This window comes from Pyricularia pennisetigena, chromosome 2 (assembly GCF_004337985.1).
Source record: "Pyricularia pennisetigena strain Br36 chromosome 2, whole genome shotgun sequence".
NCBI lineage: Eukaryota > Fungi > Ascomycota > Sordariomycetes > Magnaporthales > Pyriculariaceae > Pyricularia > Pyricularia pennisetigena.
The window spans coordinates 3,391,308-3,408,500 of record NC_043741.1 but is presented as its reverse complement, the minus strand read 5'-3'; the positions used below and the strand labels follow the sequence as shown (position 1 = coordinate 3,408,500).

General features: G+C 53.9%; 6 protein-coding genes across 6 annotated transcripts; 4 read left to right on the top strand and 2 right to left on the bottom strand.

Annotated features, from left to right (window-relative positions):
* Window positions 1-1,533: 1,533 nt before the first annotated feature.
* On the top strand, window positions 1,534-2,514 carry PpBr36_00941 (uncharacterized protein; the record flags this gene model as incomplete). The annotated part of the gene is made up of 1 exon (XM_029888130.1): window positions 1,534-2,514. The coding sequence occupies one exon, from the start codon at window positions 1,534-1,536 to the stop codon at window positions 2,512-2,514; it is 981 nt and encodes a 326-aa protein (XP_029752219.1).
* Window positions 2,515-3,606: 1,092 nt separating this feature from the next.
* On the top strand, window positions 3,607-4,941 carry PpBr36_00940 (uncharacterized protein; the record flags this gene model as incomplete). The annotated part of the gene is made up of 2 exons (XM_029888129.1): window positions 3,607-4,660; window positions 4,736-4,941. The coding sequence occupies 2 exons, from the start codon at window positions 3,607-3,609 to the stop codon at window positions 4,939-4,941; spliced, it is 1,260 nt and encodes a 419-aa protein (XP_029752220.1).
* Window positions 4,942-5,483: 542 nt separating this feature from the next.
* PpBr36_00939 (uncharacterized protein) lies at window positions 5,484-7,409 on the bottom strand (the record flags this gene model as incomplete). Its single annotated transcript, XM_029888128.1, has 2 exons — window positions 5,484-6,768; window positions 6,865-7,409. The coding sequence occupies 2 exons, from the start codon at window positions 7,407-7,409 to the stop codon at window positions 5,484-5,486; spliced, it is 1,830 nt and encodes a 609-aa protein (XP_029751015.1).
* A 542-nt stretch (window positions 7,410-7,951) lies between these two features.
* Window positions 7,952-10,347, top strand: PpBr36_00938 (uncharacterized protein; the record flags this gene model as incomplete). Its single annotated transcript, XM_029888127.1, has 2 exons — window positions 7,952-9,943; window positions 10,018-10,347. The coding sequence occupies 2 exons, from the start codon at window positions 7,952-7,954 to the stop codon at window positions 10,345-10,347; spliced, it is 2,322 nt and encodes a 773-aa protein (XP_029751014.1).
* A 1,097-nt stretch (window positions 10,348-11,444) lies between these two features.
* PpBr36_00937 (uncharacterized protein) lies at window positions 11,445-13,595 on the top strand (the record flags this gene model as incomplete). The annotated part of the gene is made up of 5 exons (XM_029888126.1): window positions 11,445-12,082; window positions 12,201-12,486; window positions 12,549-12,573; window positions 12,642-12,828; window positions 12,920-13,595. The coding sequence occupies 5 exons, from the start codon at window positions 11,445-11,447 to the stop codon at window positions 13,593-13,595; spliced, it is 1,812 nt and encodes a 603-aa protein (XP_029751011.1).
* Window positions 13,596-14,109: 514 nt separating this feature from the next.
* PpBr36_00936 (uncharacterized protein) lies at window positions 14,110-16,306 on the bottom strand (the record flags this gene model as incomplete). Its single annotated transcript, XM_029888125.1, has 3 exons — window positions 14,110-15,472; window positions 15,567-15,584; window positions 16,029-16,306. The coding sequence occupies 3 exons, from the start codon at window positions 16,304-16,306 to the stop codon at window positions 14,110-14,112; spliced, it is 1,659 nt and encodes a 552-aa protein (XP_029751010.1).
* Between the last annotated feature and the right edge of the window lie 887 nt (window positions 16,307-17,193).

The window sequence follows — 17,193 nt, the reverse complement described above, 5'->3', positions numbered from 1 at the left end:
ATGGTTATGGGCGGACGGGGGGTGTGGGAGGCGGGACAAGATATAGGATGCGAGGAGTTTGTTCCCATTTATCAAAAGTGGCCGAAGGTCTTTCGTGACCCCACTGCTCGTGGTATTCTTAGTTACAGTGCCCTTGGGTAGCAAAACGGGCTCGGAAAGCGCGAATCAGTGCGATCGCAAGCTCTCTACCGCATGGGAATCTGTGAGCCCATCCCTCTGGGAGGCATGGGGTGGCGGATGACATCTTGGCACAGTGCTTGCATGATCTTCAGCAGTGGGGACGACCAACTCAATAACCACACTGGCGTGTCGCTTAAACGAACATGCTTCGCCTCGAAGGTTTGTAGCGCGTAGCCAACCATGACAGGAGATCAGTACAGTACCACAACCCATCTCGATTGTGCCTGTAAGATTCTCCCTACTAGGGCTCCCCTTGCTGAAAATACGATTCCAGTGTCTCCAGGACCTGACGAAGTAACTGATCAACCTGCCCCTGACGAATAGTAATTATTAGTTGGAGCCCTGTTCGTGGAAAGCAACATAGTCGCATAAAACAGTGGAGAGATCTGCAGCACGCTTTCCACAGTCGACATCAGATAGCCGGCAAGAACTTTTTTTCTTCTTTTTTCCACATCGGTCATGCGACTCCTACCAAGAAATATGCTGCTGATTTTGAATTGCATAATTAACCCGACCGAACACCTTTCCAGAAAAGGACCACGAAGAAAAAAAGCAGGGGATTGCCCTAATCCGGAGAATTAGCTGCCGGGTTCAACCGCTGAGAGTTGTTGAGGGAGGCACCCCTGTCTCGCATAAATCACCGCCTATGGGTCGAGGGAACAAGATCGCACACAAATTGATGGCAGGATGAAACAGAAGTATTCTTTGGGGTGTAGCAATGCCCCGTTGGTAGGTATCAGACTTGGAAGCAGTAGTGCGTTTCTAGAGCGATGAGAGAAGGACGCCAAAAACAGGTACAGATCCCATGAGAAATGACGGTTGAAAATTTGGAAAAGAGAATCAATCAGCTTGAACAAGAGGAAATTGTTACTCTTTTATTTTAGCATCTGCGTCGCCAAAATTGGAGTTAACAAAGAGGAGCAACCCAGCTGGCTGGCGGTAGTCTGGATCAACATTCAACCAGCCTTTCGATTGTGCCAGTGTTGAACTGACTTGCATGACTTAGGATACCCGACGGATGAGAGAATGAGATCAAGGGATCCTGGGGGTCCTTGGGTCCTACTCTCTACCGATGAAATTCATACCACCTGGGTACGCCATGCATTTTGCCGCACGTGACAGCGCTTAACGACGATCCACTCTCTCGTGTCGACACCCCCTCACTTTACGCGCGTTTGCTGCACGCGTCAGAATCAGACAATAAAGCCATTGCCCAACGAATGATTGAAGGGTGATATTGTCTTGCTTTGTGTAGTCCCCTTTGCACTGTCAGTCAGTATTTTTTTTTTCATACGAATAATCATAATTTATAATCAGCCGGCCCCTGCTGTTGACTCCAAATCCCCAATCAACATGGACTGGGAACCGCCTTTGCCCGCCGACTGGACGAACCTGCACCGGGGGTTTCTCCAGGCCATCATGGCTCGAGGCAGTATGACGCTGGAAGAGGCGCAACCCATATTGTCCTCCCTCCACAACGCCGAGAAAAGCGTAGGGGCAGCTGGCATAAACATGGACGAGATTGGGATTGAGGATTTAGAGGCCGTTTTGAGCATGATTCGCGAAGCAATATCACCTCTAGACTACGACATCAAGAAGCACCGGCATCAGACTACCAAGGAGGAAGTCTGGGCATTCGTCAACATCAACAGCGATCTATCTACTCAGCTAGCAACAACACACACCGCTGACGAGATGTCGTTCATCAAGAGGTTGCTAGACGCCATCTTTGATACGTACAACAAGCCACGAATAGAGCTCATGTGCCTCACAGCAGACCAGGCACGGAAGCTCTCGAGACCAGCCAGGACCAGGGAAAGCATAGGGGTCAATGGCGAATCTGGCGCTTCGCAATCGGCCACAGACAAAGGTCTCAAGCACAGTGAGGTCGATGCATTAATGGCATCGCTGACTGAAGAAGGCTGGCTGGAGAAAAGCGCAGCCGGCTTCTACAGCCTGGCACCGCGCGCGCTGTTGGAGCTCTGGTCATGGATGGTAGAGTCGTATAATGATCCGGACGCCGAGCCGGGAGAGTGGCAACGAATCAAACACTGCGAGGCCTGCAAGGATATCGTGACTGTTGGTCAGCGATGTTCAAACCTCGATTGCACCGTCAGGCTGCATGACATCTGTCAAGAAGCGTTTTGGAGGGCTAGAAGAGACAAGCAGTGCCCCAGGTGCGAAACGCAGTGGGAAGGTAATTATCATGTGGGGGAGAGGGCCATCACGGCAACGGCTGCTTATCAAAGAGCTAGGCAAAATGGCCGGGGCAGGCCTAGTGAAATAGTTAGCTCTGTCATGGCCGAGGCCGAAGTGGATGATGAGGAAGAATGAACAATAGCGCCTTTTGTTACGTTGATCCAAAGCAAGGTCGCCCTCTTTCAAGGATTCCAGCTGTGGCCACTAAGTGACCTAGTACGTTTTGGACGCAGACCCACGAGGAGAAGTGCAGACAAGCCCTGTCAGGGTAAAATTTCCATCGAAGCCCGCGTTGCACCAAAAATAGTTATCTCCAAAGCTGGAAAATAATCGTGGAAACCTGGGATCAGTCTCTTCTCGGAAGTAATTCTCAAGTTTTTTTTTTTTTTTTTTTTGTCTCGTTTTCGATGGGACAAGCATGGCGTCAAACTTGGTTTGTTGGCAACGATTCATGCCTACCCATGCGATCATCGTGTTTTTGGCATAGTAATACATGATATCAGGCAGATACTTGGCCACGTGAGTATACATAAGATTTGGGGTCCTAGGTATAGGCAGGTACTTCAAGTTAGGTAATGGAAGTTAACCTTTTTCTTCTTCGCTTTATGCAGGGTAGGTAAAGATAGCTAGCTAATCTTTTGCTGAGGCTCAGGCTCTCGGCAGTTGACAGATCCTGGTCCAATAAGCGGCTTGGCACTTCTGCTGCGTGTGCGAGCCACACAAAAAGACCCCTGGTCCATCGCATGTGACGACTCATGATGTCACCTACGCGGTTTGGGAGGTGGCCAAATTCCGCGTGGACTTGTCCATTTGGAGCTGAGAGCTTGGTACCAAATCAAGGCAGCTTGGGGATGCGTCACAAGGATCCAGTGTCTCAAACCTCCATTGAAGTAGTATTGTGCGAAGACCGTCTTATGCACTAACGGAGGCCTCTACAGAGTAGTTTGCGAAAAAATCGATGAACTATTGAGCTGCCTCCTTCCGGTCGCATTCGATCTATAGGTTCTAGTCTAGATCTAGACCGCATCTTGAAAACCCGAAACAGGCCACTATTGTAGTAGGCTAGTTCGCTCCCCCTCTTTCAAAGGGAGGTTTCTCACGAACAACCAACGCGAACGACATATAATTATAGGCTGCACGCAAACCAAAATCAAGCAGCAAGCAAACTCTGATCAACTCAAACCGACACACACTTTGGCAGCTAAAAAGGCCGTCGAGACAACAACGATGCTCGAATATTTCACATACAGAAAGTTCAAGAAGCACCAAGCGCAAAAGCAGGAGGCAGAGCAGAAACGCCTCAGCCAAGAGGCCGCAGACACTCCCGGCAACTCCAGCAACATCCCACAGATCGTCGAGCCCAATGCATCAGCCACGACGACAACAGAGGTCGGGTCACCGCTTCTCCAGGATGAAGACGAGAGGTTCTTCAGGCTCCTCACAACCCAGGACGCCTCGCTCATCACCCTAAAGGATGCGGAGAACGGCGACGACGACGAGGGCCCCAGGCCGCCCCTGCCTCCGCGCATAAAGACGCCAGAGATTGGTTGGGACAGCGATGCCGAGTCCTTCCTGGTTGCGAACAAGGGCAAGGGCAAAGAAAAGGCGGGAGATGAAGCTGCGGCACCTGCTGTGGCGGAGAAGACAAAAGACGGCGACGGAAAATTCACGAATCGCATCGGCCGCCGCATCTCGGTGCTCGTTCGTCGCCCGGGCAAGAAGCAGCCCGACGTGAAGCCGAACCCCAAGCTCGCCGTCTCGGAAGAGGACGCCGAGCGGGAAAAGGACGACCTCACGCGCGTCCTCGACGACCTGAACCTTTCCGCCCAAAACAACCGCGTCTTCTCGCTGTCCAAGGAGTCGACGGAGCTTGTCAACTCCTTTACGCAGGTGTTGAAGGACCTGGTGAACGGCGTCCCGACGGCTGCTAACGACCTCAAGACGCTGCTCGAGGATCCGGACGGCCACCTGGCAAAGAACTATGAGAAGCTACCTGGGAGCCTGAAGAAGCTGGTGCAGCAAATGCCCGACAAGATTTCCGGCAGCCTGGCCCCGGAGCTCCTTGCCGCGGCGGCCAAGTCGCAGGGCCTGGAGCACACGGACAACTCCAAGGGCGGGATCAAGGAGACGGCCATGAAGCTGATCAAGCCGGGCAACCTCCAGGAGCTCATCACCAAGCCTGGCGCAATCCTGAGTATGCTCAAGGCTATTGTAAATGCGCTCAAGCTGCGTTGGCCCGCCTTTATTGGCACCAACGTGATTTGGAGTATAGCCATCTTTTGTAAGTCTGCTCCCCCACCCAGATTTATCATGTTGTAGTTGTGATTATCTGGCTGACCGAGAAACAATTCCCCAGTGCTGCTTTTCGTGCTTTGGTACTGCCACAAACGTGGGCGTGAGGTTCGCCTCGAGGGAGAACGGACGACCGAGGCAGGTGACCGGATCGAGGAGCTGCCTGACGACCCTCTACTTCCAGCTCCACCGGCTGGCGAAGCTTCGGGATCTGCCTCATCGCCCAAGCTGCCGCAACCACCTGTAGGTGAGGGTAGCGGTAGCAAATGATGAGGTTCGGTGGAAGACGCACTCAAAATGGCATAAGCGCTGACGCGCGAGTCAATTTTTGTGCAGGGCTTTTACAATGTAGAGATTCTCCTGGTTGGATTCGACTGCAAAAATAGATGCGTCGGATGGTAATATGGATATCACGGCGATAATGATGTTTAATACCCATTTATGACCCCCAATCATGCTTAGTTTAGTATTACGCATCAAGCACCAATTGCTTTTTTTTTCCCTCTCTTTTTTCACTGTACAAATTTCCTACGGCAGATGGCAAGTTTGGAGCCTCTTCCAGATTCTCAAGGTTCATTTCTGTGCGTGTCTCATAAAAGTGCAACTGCAAGCCGCAGGGTATCCCATTTTTTTTACGCCAAATTAACCTCTTAGATCCGAAAACCCGACCCCAAATGTTAAAACCAAGCGCTGGGTGACTGTAGACACTGGCCCATGATCTGGCCAACTCTCTGTCGATTATGTGTGGCTTGGGACCAGAGTCCAGAGTATAAAAACCAGCCTTCTCAATGATTCAAAAATCCAAGTTTTGCTCAGTCCTCTTGCATCCGATCTGCCGCGTCGACCCCATCCAGATTCCCGTCCGCCTTGCGGCCGTCTTGGACCCAGAAATGCACCTCGTCTATGATGTCGTAAACGATGTCCTCGGCTATCTGCTCATTGTATCGCTCGTACATAGGCTTGATTTTTGCCGGAGCTGCCGGCTGGGTACTTGTGCTGGCGTCTGCATCCGTCATCTCCACGTCGCCGTTTGTCGTCGGCGCAGATGTTGCGCTCCCATACCCCGGCGGCGGGTACCAGAAATCGGGGCCGAAATTCACCTCGGCCGCGCCTCCACGGAAAACGCTGACTGCTGGGTAGTAACCCACCGTGCCGTCATCGAAACCCTCCTTGGCGCCGTCTTGCAGTTTTGCATTCGGCGTCGAGGCTGGGGGCAAGAAGCTCAAGAGGTCCTCGAATGGAGTGCCCATGAGGACGCCGTTTTTGTAGATTTTGATATAAGACTTGGGCAGTGTCCGCAGACAAGGGACACGATGGTTTGGGTTGGGCCTTTCTGACAAGTGGCCGTGTCCGGCGCCGGCTGCAGCCATTGGCGACGGGTTCATGAGGTCTTCCAACTCCTTGATCGGGTGGTAGTCGAAAACTTCGGAGAAAAGGTTCGTCTTTCCCCGTATTACCACCCGCTCCCGCACAATGTTGGACGCTTCTGCAGCAGCGTGGGGGTCTGGTGTCTCCTCGTCTAGAAGATCAACGGCGGGATTGTAGTGGCCCTGAACAACCTTGCGGTGCAACTGCTCCGACGGAAGGCATATCTCCAGTCCCAAGACGTCGCCTTCCCGCACGTCCTCTCCAGGCGGGAAAAAGTCCTTTGGTCGCGACATATGCACCTTCTGGCCGCCAACGTCACGTATCGCATAGCTGTATGCATCCAGACCGACCGGCGCATCCCGCGAGGCCTCCCTGCGCGCCCAACCGATCCGCACGTGGCCGTGCGACTTGGTCTCATTCGCCTCTCCTTCGCCATCATTTTCTGCAGATTTTTGTTTGCTGCGTTCGGGGTTTATCACACCACGCGTCACCTTGCATTCCCAATACCAGCGGCCCTCGCGCACTCCCACATTGGCCCGCGCCATTCGAAAGCCCAGTTCACCAGTGACGTGCATGGCGGACCGGTCAAAGTACATTTGTTGTGCTGCGTCTTCCACACTTAGATGGGCGGTGTATGGGAGCTGGTCGGTGTGACGGTAGTAGACCATGGAGGGAAACGCTGGATCGGCTATGCAGTAGTTGTAGACGTAACCTTTTCTGTTCACTGATCTACATTGGCAATGGGACAATAGTCAGCTCCATGCTCCAACTGTATGCGTTTGGCATGTTGGCAAGCCCTAGACAAGTGGTGGGACATAAACTCACTGCTCTGTCGTCTCACCAAACTCAATGGTCTCACCATCAGGCCCTATAACTTCATGGTGACTTGTAAAGGTAGGCGGACGAGGAGGCTCAAAGTCGCCGCTCCTCATGGCGGGAAGCAGCTGCGGATACCGCGCCGGAGCGGCTTTGTTTGGGTCGAGGGGGCTCTGATCCTTTTGTCTGGGATCAGGCGTGGCTCTCGAGCTCTCGGCCGTCGCCGAACCACCTGGGCCACCAACGACGCCCTTGCTCTCGCGCTTCTTTAACGACTCCTTCTTGGTGCGCTTCTCGCGCGCCGCGACGCCAGACGGTTGTTGCTCATCGCGAGCTAGAGACTGCGCCCTGGCCGGGGCGGACCTTGCGTCTGGGTTCAGCGGGGACCGGACGGCGGGCGCGTGGTCGTCCTCCATCAGAACGCGCTTCTGGGGGAGGGAAGATGCAGGAGGTGTGCCGGCTCTGGGCGAGGTCGATCTGGTGGCTGCTGGGGCTGTGCTTGTCGCCGCCGCTGGAGTCAACTCCTTTTTGGGCGTTTCGCCGTTGGTCGCCATGCTGTTGGTGAGTGTTACCTGATCATTTGAATGCTGTAGAAAACGTGAAGTTGGGGACAATAAAGCCCACAAAGATGAAACGGAGGAGGCTGAGCTTGGGATAAAACACAGGTTTGTGCAGTCGAATTCAATGGGTAATTCTGATACGAAGCTCTTATTCTAGGCAGGTAAGTCGGTCTGGATTTTATGGAAGGTTTGCAGCTGCAGGTACAATGCGATTCCTTTCCTGTAGCTCGGAGCTCAATTGAGCAACAAGCAAGCAGCCCGCAGTCCCTCTGGTGCCTTCAACTTCCCTGCAGCAGGGGTGACGTTTGTACCCACTTTGCAGGCACATGCACCAATAGCATGACTACATTTTATTGGATCCTTTTACCGGTTGCCGCTCATCTCCAAACTTCTGAACTTGATAATTGGAACCCTTGCAAACATACAATACATCTTTTAGGACGTGAATTTCATCTGGTTGCAAATCGCGTTTCGACTCTCGACAGCAACACCATCACAAACCACCCACCTCGGTGCCCTCCGAGCCAGCCGCCATCATGCCTGTCGTCAAGGGAGGGGTTTGGACTAACATCGAGGACGAGATCCTTAAGGCATCCGTCTCCAAATATGGCTTGAATCAATGGGCACGCGTCTCGTCGCTGCTGGCGCGCAAGACGCCAAAGCAGTGCAAGGCGCGATGGAACGAGTGGCTGGACCCGAGCATCCGCAAGATCGAGTGGAGCAAGGATGAGGACGAAAAGCTGCTGCACTTGGCCAAATTGATGCCGACGCAATGGCGCACCATTGCCCCCATCGTCGGCCGCACGGCGAACCAGTGCCTGGAGCGCTACCAGAAGCTTCTCGACGAGGCCGAGCAGAAGGAAGCCGCGGCGGCACTGGGCCTCACCGGGACGGGCGAAGCTAGGGCGCCGACTGCCGATTCCGTCCGTCGCCTGCGCCCTGGCGAGATCGACCCGGACCCGGAAACCAAGCCGGCCAAGGCCGACACGGTCGACCTCGACGAGGACGAGAAAGAAATGCTGAGCGAGGCGCGCGCTCGGTTGGCAAACACCCAAGGAAAGAAGGCCAAGAGGAAAGCTCGAGAACGCCAACAGGAGGAGTCGCGCCGTTTGGCCGCGCTGCAGAAGAGGCGTGAGCTCAAGACGGCTGGTATCAACGTCAAGGTCACAACTAGAAAACCGGGCCAGATGGACTACAACGCCGACATCCCTTTCGAGCAGAAACCCGCACCTGGATTTTACGACACATCAGAAGAGCTTGCCCGGAACGAGCGTGAACGCGCCGCTTTCGATCCCAAAAAGGTGCAACTCGCCACCAAACGCAAGGGAGACCAGGACGAAGACGCGGATCGGAAGAGGAGGAAGAACGACAAGGAAGGATCACAGTCTGCATCTCTACAAGAAGCGCTTAAAGCCGGTCGCATGCAAAAGATGCGCGAGGCTGAGCAGAGTAGCAAGCGTCGGGCTTTGGTGCTCCCTGAGCCGCAGGTTGGAGAGGGAGAGCTGGAGGATATTGTCAAGATGGGGATGATTGGTGAACGAGCAGGACAGATGGCCAAGGAAAGTGCCAATGATGCCACCCGCGGCTTGGTTGGCTCCTACTCGTCACTCAACACGGGCGCTCCAATTCGAACGCCTCGCGCCCCCGAGCAGGAGGATCACATAGCCAACGAGATCAGGAACATTCGTGCGTTGCAGGAGACACAATCCTCGCTACTAGGCGGCGAAAACACGCCGCTTCACGAGGGCGTGGCTTCGACGGGATTCGACGGCGTTGCGCCACGGAAGCAGGTCATGTCAACACCGAATCCGCTGGCCACGCCGATGAGGTCCGGGGCCAACGGGATGGGGATTACTCCAGGGGGCCCAGGGGCAACGCCACGGGCGCCAGGACAGACCCCATTACGAACACCCAGAGACGGGTTCTCTCTAAATTCTGTGAGTGACGAGGTTGCATCAAGGCAACAGCTACTCAAGGGTCTTGCTGCTTTACCAAAACCCAAGGAAACCGAATGGGACCTCGAGCTACCTGAGGATCAGATGGAGGTCGATGCGGCAGAGACTCTGGAGGAGGATGCATCCGAACGGGATCGAAGAGAACGCGAGATCAGGGAAGCTCAAGAGGCACTAGAACGTAGGCGGCGAACACAGGTGATGCAGCGAGACCTGCCCAGGCCAGCCGTTGTTGATCTCGAGCTCTTTTTGAAACATGCGGAGTCAATACCCGATCCCTGCCAGAGCATGGTTGCTCGAGAAGCAGCCATGCTGATGGCGAACGACGCCATCAAGTTCCCTGCTGCAGGTATGAAGCCGGCCCGGTCGTCAAAAGTTCAAGTGGAACAAGTGGACGACGCGGCGCTGGCCGAAGCTCGTCTGCAGGTCCTGGTGGAGGCAGGTAGCGCACCCAAACCAGAAGACGTTCAAAAAGCCTGGGACAGGGAAAAGAGCAATTCACTTTTGCTTGGTCTTGGCTGTTACGACGATGACGAAGAGCAGGAGCAAGTTGCTATCATGCGAGCTGCTCTAGAGGTACGTCCGAGTTTGTTAATTTGCAGCTGTTTCACGCTTCTGCCGCACATACTAACGCAGCATTGTATGCACAGGAAGTTCAACAATCCGTCATATCGTCTGCTGAAAAGGGCAACAAACTCGAAAAGAAGCTCAACTTGCATCACGGCGGCTACAAGCAACGCGCCGAGATGCTCAGAAAGAAGATTGGCGAGGCATCTGAAGCACTTATCAAGGCCAACGACGCCCTAAGCGCGTTCAAGACGTTGGCAGTTTCCGAAGAGATTACGATTACGCGCCGGCTCGAGGCGCTAAGGGAAGAGGTCGCCTACGTCAGTCGACGGGAGCGCGAAGCACAGGAGTTGTACAGACGTATAAGAGAAGAGTCGGACGATATGCCTTTGGTGACTAATGGGTACCACTAATTAGGGACAGTCGGATATTTGCCACTTTACCTGCGTGTCGACAGACGAAATAGTTGTCAGCTTGTCTTCAACCATTGTACAATCAACTTGCTACCATAACATGATTATTTTGGTTTGTTCGCACACTCGGATCAATGACGTTTGTTATCATGCCGATGGTTCTGCCGATGATGACCATGGTTCTTTCTCCATCGGCCTCAAAAGAGAAGATTAAGTTCAGCCAGACTAGACTAGCCGATGTTTGCGGAACTCCGGGCTGTCTCCCGAGTGAAACCACTCCTTAATACCGATCTCACTGGAGACTTTGATGAGACGACACGAGAAACGTTTGCGAGCCATGCAGGGCTTACAGGGCTAATATATTTGAAGCTGTTTATTGTTAGCCCGCGACTTGTTTACCCATAATCAGAGCAGGCCATACAGGCCTAACTTTGATTTGAGTTTGCTGATAAAAAGACAGTTGACCTTGTCAGGCATCGAATGATGGCACAGTTAACGAAACCGCCTTGGCCACTATGAGCGAGTCGGGAGGTCCGGACTAACAACTGACATCCCGAACCAGCCGAGATGATTGACCCTTTCCTTTCTTTCTTTTTTCTCTCCTTATTTGGCATTGCACGGTGTGAGCCTGCGTTGACCCCTAGTACAAACTGCTATAGAATCAGAAGTTCCCCCAAAACTGAATCGGGTAATCCCACGATGGCCGCCCGCATTCATCCCATCTTGCGGAACAGTCCAATCACCACGATGGGCGGCCGTCTCATAGAGCAAGTAGGTGTTGCAGGCACGCCGTTCGTGTCCGGATAGACCCCAGCAGGTCTCGCGTTGATGCATGCCCCGAGGGCAATATCATAGATCAGCCCCCAGGGCCTGATCTTTTTCTTTTCTTGGTTGCTCACGTCACCGGGACCAAATCTCGATGTGACAACAGCATAGATCATTGTCTTTACGTAGTTATTTTGGGTCAGGCAGCTTCTTCTAGTGTGCGTTTCGGCTGTGGGATGATCAATGGGCTGCTTAATGTGCCAAGAGTCTAAGACGTCGGTGGTGTTTTCCTTCTCATCTTCTCAACGAATAACTATTGAAACCTGTAAACCATGACACCGGCTCCGACACAGATTGTGGTCCCAGACCCAGCCGGACTGTCGCCTACCCTGACCGACGAACCGACGCCATGGCCGGCTCGCCTGCCGATGCACCCACGGCTCCCTGCCGAGAGGGCAGGAGACGTCGACTACTTTACGGGCGCCACCTGTGACGAAACGACGGCCCTCCTGCCCGGCGCCGAGGGCGACTCAAAGCCCAGCAAGCCGTCGCCGGGAGAGCCGGCCAAACCGACTCCCTTCCTGGGCGGTGTGTCACCCGGTCGGTTCTGGGTGATATTCTCGGGCATCCTCTTCACGTACTTTGTCGTCATCTTCGACGCCACCATCCTCTCGTCGTCGCACCCGGTCATCACGAGCTACTTTGGCGCGTCGCAGAGCGCCTCGTGGCTGTCGACGGCCTACCTCCTCACCAGCACGTCGCTACAGCCCCTGGTCGGCCGCATCTCGGACAGCACGGGCAGGAAGCTGCCGTTCGTGCTGAGCTTGGTCGTCTTCACCGTCGCGACGCTCGCCTGCGCGCTCGCGCCGACCATAGGCGCCTTGATCGCCGCCAGGGCCATATGCGGGCTGGGTGGGGGTGGGATGATAGGGATGGCGAGTATCTGTGTTGGAGATCTCGTGCCCATTGAGTGAGTGGTTTTCTTTTTATCAACAGCTCCAACCGGGCTGAATGCGCTTTGTAGTGAAGGGGGAAAACAAAAAGCGCTAGTATCCTCCGCGGTTACTGACTAGTCGTGATTTTAATAGACGTCGTGGACCCTACCAGTCGACGATGAGTGTCATGTTCGGCGTCAGCTCCATGGCCGGCGCAGCACTGGGGGGTCTCATGGCGGACCATCTCGGTTGGCGCTGGGAGTTTGGCGTGCAGGTGCCCATTCTGCTGCTCAGTCTCGGTGTCATTATGATGGCCCTGCCGGAGAATTTGGGGCTCTACGGGAAACAACGAGAGTCGCTGCAGGAGTGTCTACGGTCTTTTGATTTCAAGGGCTCTCTGCTCTTGACCTTGACAGTGACGTTTCTCATTCTTGGACTTGTGAGTAAATTCAAGAGTGCAGGGTGGTTATGTTTGCTGCTTAGATGCTGACTTGACGACAGGATATTGGCGGGAACTTACTTCCATGTAAGAGCGAGCCTGTCGAGTTATTGATTTTCCCCCTTGCGGTCAACACTAACATTATGAATGAATAGGGTCACACCCTCTGATTATAGCTTCGTTGGTTCTCGCCCTGTTCTTTTTCCCACTCTTCCTCCGAGCAGAATCTTTGGCAGAGAAACCAGTCATGCCGCTAGACCTTGTCTGCAAAGCGCCGGTGATGAACCTGATCTTCTCCCACCATCTCGCATCTTTCCTTACCAATGCTATCTTGTTCAACGTGTAAGCTCAGCCGGGATACTTCATCTCTTTGACAGCAATCATGGGATTCCCCGCAACACGCTGACCGTGAGGAAACAAAACCAAATCACAGTCCGCTCTTTTTCCAGGCCGTACTCCTCACCTCGGCAACGGACTCGGGCCTCCGCCTCGCCGTGCCATCCATGATATCCTCCATCGCCGGCGTCGCCACGGGCTTCCTGATAACCTACACCCGCGACCTCAAGTGGGCGCCGCTCGTCGGCTCGTTCCTGTTCCTCGGCGGCGTGGGCCTGCTGTCGGCCATGCGCGCGGGCCTCCCAGACTACGTCTACCTCCTGTGCCTGGTCCCGTCGTCTCTGGGCCAGGGCCTGCAGTTCCCCGGGACGTTCCTGGCCGTGCTGGGCGTGACGGAGCAGCGGGACGTCGCCGTCGTCACCACGACGCTGCAGCTGTGGCGGAGCCTGGGCGCCGTCGCCGGCATCGCCGGCTCCAGCATCGTCGTCCAGTCCGCGCTGGCCAGCTTCCTCGACGCAAACGTCTCGGCCGGAGACGCTGAGAAGGCCGAGATTCTGCGCGCCGTCAAGAGCTCCGTCGGCGCCGTCGCCTCCCTCCCGGAGCCGTACAGGTCGCAGGTCATGCGCAGCTACGAGTCCGCCCTCAGCCTCATGTTTGGCTGCTGCGTCGGCTTGGCCATGATCTCGCTCCTTCTGTTGATGCCCATCCAGCTGCCCAAGCTAAAGCCCAAGGAGGATGCGTCCCAAGATGCGGCTGAGGAGCCGGCGGCGTGAACATGATAGGAGCTGGGGCGGTTGGATCTTTGGAATTACAGGAATGGTGTCCTTTTCTTTTTCTCCTGGAGTTTTCATCTGTCACCTTTGTTTCCTATTTGCTCTCAATATTTGTGGTTACGTCTAGAGCAGGACTCGCAAAAAAGTTAGAGGCATTCCTATATTAGTATTAGTTAGATCGTGGAACACGCCATCTACTAAAGTTAGAATGAAATGCTTACACTTCCTATTCACCTGTATCGTCAGGGCATTAGCGATGGATCACCATCACGGTTCCGTGGGCTGCGCCACATGACAGCATCGCCTGAGGCCACGAGTTGACGAGGAGACGCTGGTCATAATGGTAGCAGCTCGATTAGTCTATTTCCAACCCCAGCGTGATCCGAGACCTTGACTCTTGAGTCCAAAAATCTATTTAGCTGTTTGCGCATCCCATTTCCAAGACAAATCCTGGCCATAAACCCAACGCCCCAACCAAAGCAGCACCACAAACCCCGCGAGTGAAAACCGTTTCTTATATGCCTGTCGCGACAGCAGCGGGAACCAATACGGCAGCCCCATCGATCCCACCATCGTGACAAGGCTGCAGCAAAACCCTCAGCCTGGAACCCCCGGGAATAGCCCCGGGATACTCGCGGGCGGTCAGGTCGTCGAGAAGCTGCTGGCAGTGCTGCAGGTAGTCCTGGAAATTTGTGATGCAACCACCCGTGTAGCCGACTCCGAGCTGAAGCTCAGTGGGCCGCTCGTACATGGACGCCAGCTTCTCGGCGCTGGGAAGCGCGCCGGAGCACTTGAGCAGAGCTATCGTCGATGCTGCGATGATGCCCGCCGCACGGTACTCGATGCATCGGGCGATGCGGTACAGGGCCTGGGCCAGGCCTTCGGTCCATGAAAAGGCCGGCCCCGGTGGGAATTCGTCCGTGAGGCGGGTTACTAGCGTCGACCAGTCATTGTTGCCACCAGGTCTGAAGTGGCTCAGGAAGGTCGTGTTTTGAGGCTCGAAGCTGCGGAGGAGTTTTTCAGGAAGGGTGGTAGAGTTCAGACCGAGGACGTTGGTCATGTAATCGACCAATATTAAGCGGCCAAGTTCGCCCAGATACCGCCCGGCGGTCATGTACTCGAGTGGTTGGAATCCTGGGCGCTCGACGGCCCCGCTAAGGTGGTCATCCCAGCTGGTGATGAGGTTGTGCGCGCGCAACGGACCGGCCGAACCATTTATGCTCCATTCCGTGTTGACGGCAATCCTGAGGCTGGAAGGGCCGCCGTTTTGCTCCGGTAATGTTTGGACTCTCTTGGGCCGTTTGCTCTCCTTCAGGCTATCCAAGTCCATGAAGACTGTCGCATTGGAGCCGGTGCCGCATATGAGTCCCATGGCTGGACGGCGGTCAACATCCATGGCTGTCGTCCCGTTGGTGGCGGCTGTGGTGGGGAACTGGTGCATAAAGCTCACCAGGGTGGCTACAGCATCGTTTGTGATGGCTGCGACTCGGATCCTGGGCAGGTCGCCACGGCTCTTTTCATAACCATCTACAAGGTGCCAGCCAAGGTCGAGATCGGATGTTATTCCAAAGCCCTTGCCCATCTGCAAGAGTGTGGCTTTTTCCAGGGACTCCTGGACCATGGGGAAACTAAACGTAATGCCCAGTGGCAGCTCGGCGGCAGCTGCAATGCCAAACTGTGCACATGCCTTACTGACTACCTCGGCGATGCATGCGCCGATCCATGCGAAGAGCACCGCATGGTTCTCGTTCTTGAGATGGCTATCGATGGGCCAGCTGTGTTCAAAATGTCTCCTTAGAGGTATCGTCGTCTCATTTTGACCGTCTTTGTGCACGTGGCTCAGTTCCACGAAGGCTACGCGAAGATTTGTACCGCCGCTGATAAGTGTTGTTAGTGTCAACCCCTTGAATTGCATTACCGGCACCTGTAGGTGAGTGATTGTGGCTTGTAGAGATACATGGCGATGCTTACATATCAATGGCCAAGTGTCTGGAGAGAAAAGGCAATGTTAGCAGACATCCAACCTTGACGAGCCTCTGCCATGGGGCCCCCTTTGCAGTTGATACCAAAAGACCATGTTTTGAAGAATCAGTCAGGGGTAAAATAAAGCCGAGCAAATACAAGTATCTGGTTACACCTCAGCCCTATACAAGATAGGCGAGGTGAGGTATATATCTGTATAGGTGATATAAAAGTACCCCGCTAGTTGAAATGCCAGGTCCGGCTGTCAAAAAATTCCGTGTCCAAGGGTCTTAATTCTTTTTTAGGAATAATTACCGTGCATGACAGCGGCCTAGGTCCGTTGGCTGGGGGTGAGGAAACCCTGCAGTCAAGGGAGGGAAGAAAACACGCCCAGCGAAACAAGGAAATAAAAGAACACGAATAAATTGAACAATAATACAAGAAAAGAAAAAAAAGAACTTAGCTACTCACGGGCCTGGATCTTTGCCGTCAACAGCAGCACGTTGTAATAACAAAGACTCGGATATGGGTGTGGGTAGAAACTGGTCGTCAGACTGCGCTGCAAGGTCGGCAAAGGTGCTGCACAGATCCTGCGCCAGTCTGTGGACCAGTTGTGTATCGATGTGGAGGGGTTCGAGAAACGTCTCTAGGCTGTCAAGCTCTGTAGTAGTTTGTGGGGGGAGTGTTGAAGAAGCCATCGTGTGTGTATGTGCGTCTAGATGCGTGCGCCTGGATGAAATCTCTATCATTCTTTAGATACCTGCACAAAAGTTGGGTAGATTAAAGTTGGTTAAGGCAACCCGGTAAATGGGTGATGGGTGTGTGAGTGCGTGTGTGGTGGTGTGTGTGTGTGTCTGTGTGGCAAAGTAAACAGTTATGGAATGCCCGACTTTGAATTTGCTCTTCCAAACAACTCGTTAAAAAAAACACAACAAAAAAAAAGAGAGGGAAAAAAAAGAAATGGATGCTTATAGGGAAAAAAATAGATAACCGCCCACCGCGCAAGAAAAAGCCACTCAATTCACGTTACTGTGAGCCCGGACCCTGATCCAACGTGTCGCGATGATAAGTATGGTGCCTGTCTCCATCAGTGCCGCCAGAGATGATGCGCAGTAACGTGGTATCAGATTTCCATCGGAACAAAGCTACAAAGCAGCAAGCCCTGAACAAGCAAGCAAGCAAAGCAGCTGCGCAGTGGAGAGACCAGGGTGCAACTTGCGCCCAAAAAAAAAAAAAAAAAAAAGAGCTACACTACCTTGACTAGCAGCCTAGAGCTAGACCAAGTGCAGACTAGCAGACAGTCGGCCCGCTGGTTGCGCAACCCGTAAATTTACAGGGTGTCACCAAGTGCCATGTGCCTCACCTTGTGCAGTACGTGATCTCGTCACTAATCTTGTTTGTGCTTTGAATTTAGTGTTTCCCCGGTCTTGCTGCTATTGTAGTTTGTTGGTTTCTAGGAGAACCTTGGGCTGCCAGCTCGAAAAAAAGAAAGAACAAACATGTTAGCTGTAGGCACCAAGCATCTCAAATCACTCAACGATCAACGCATCCCTACCTAGGACATGGCCTGTCTGGACTGAAAGTGGGTTGGCGCAGGTCCCAACGTCCAATATTACCCCGCAAATGTGACCGAGAG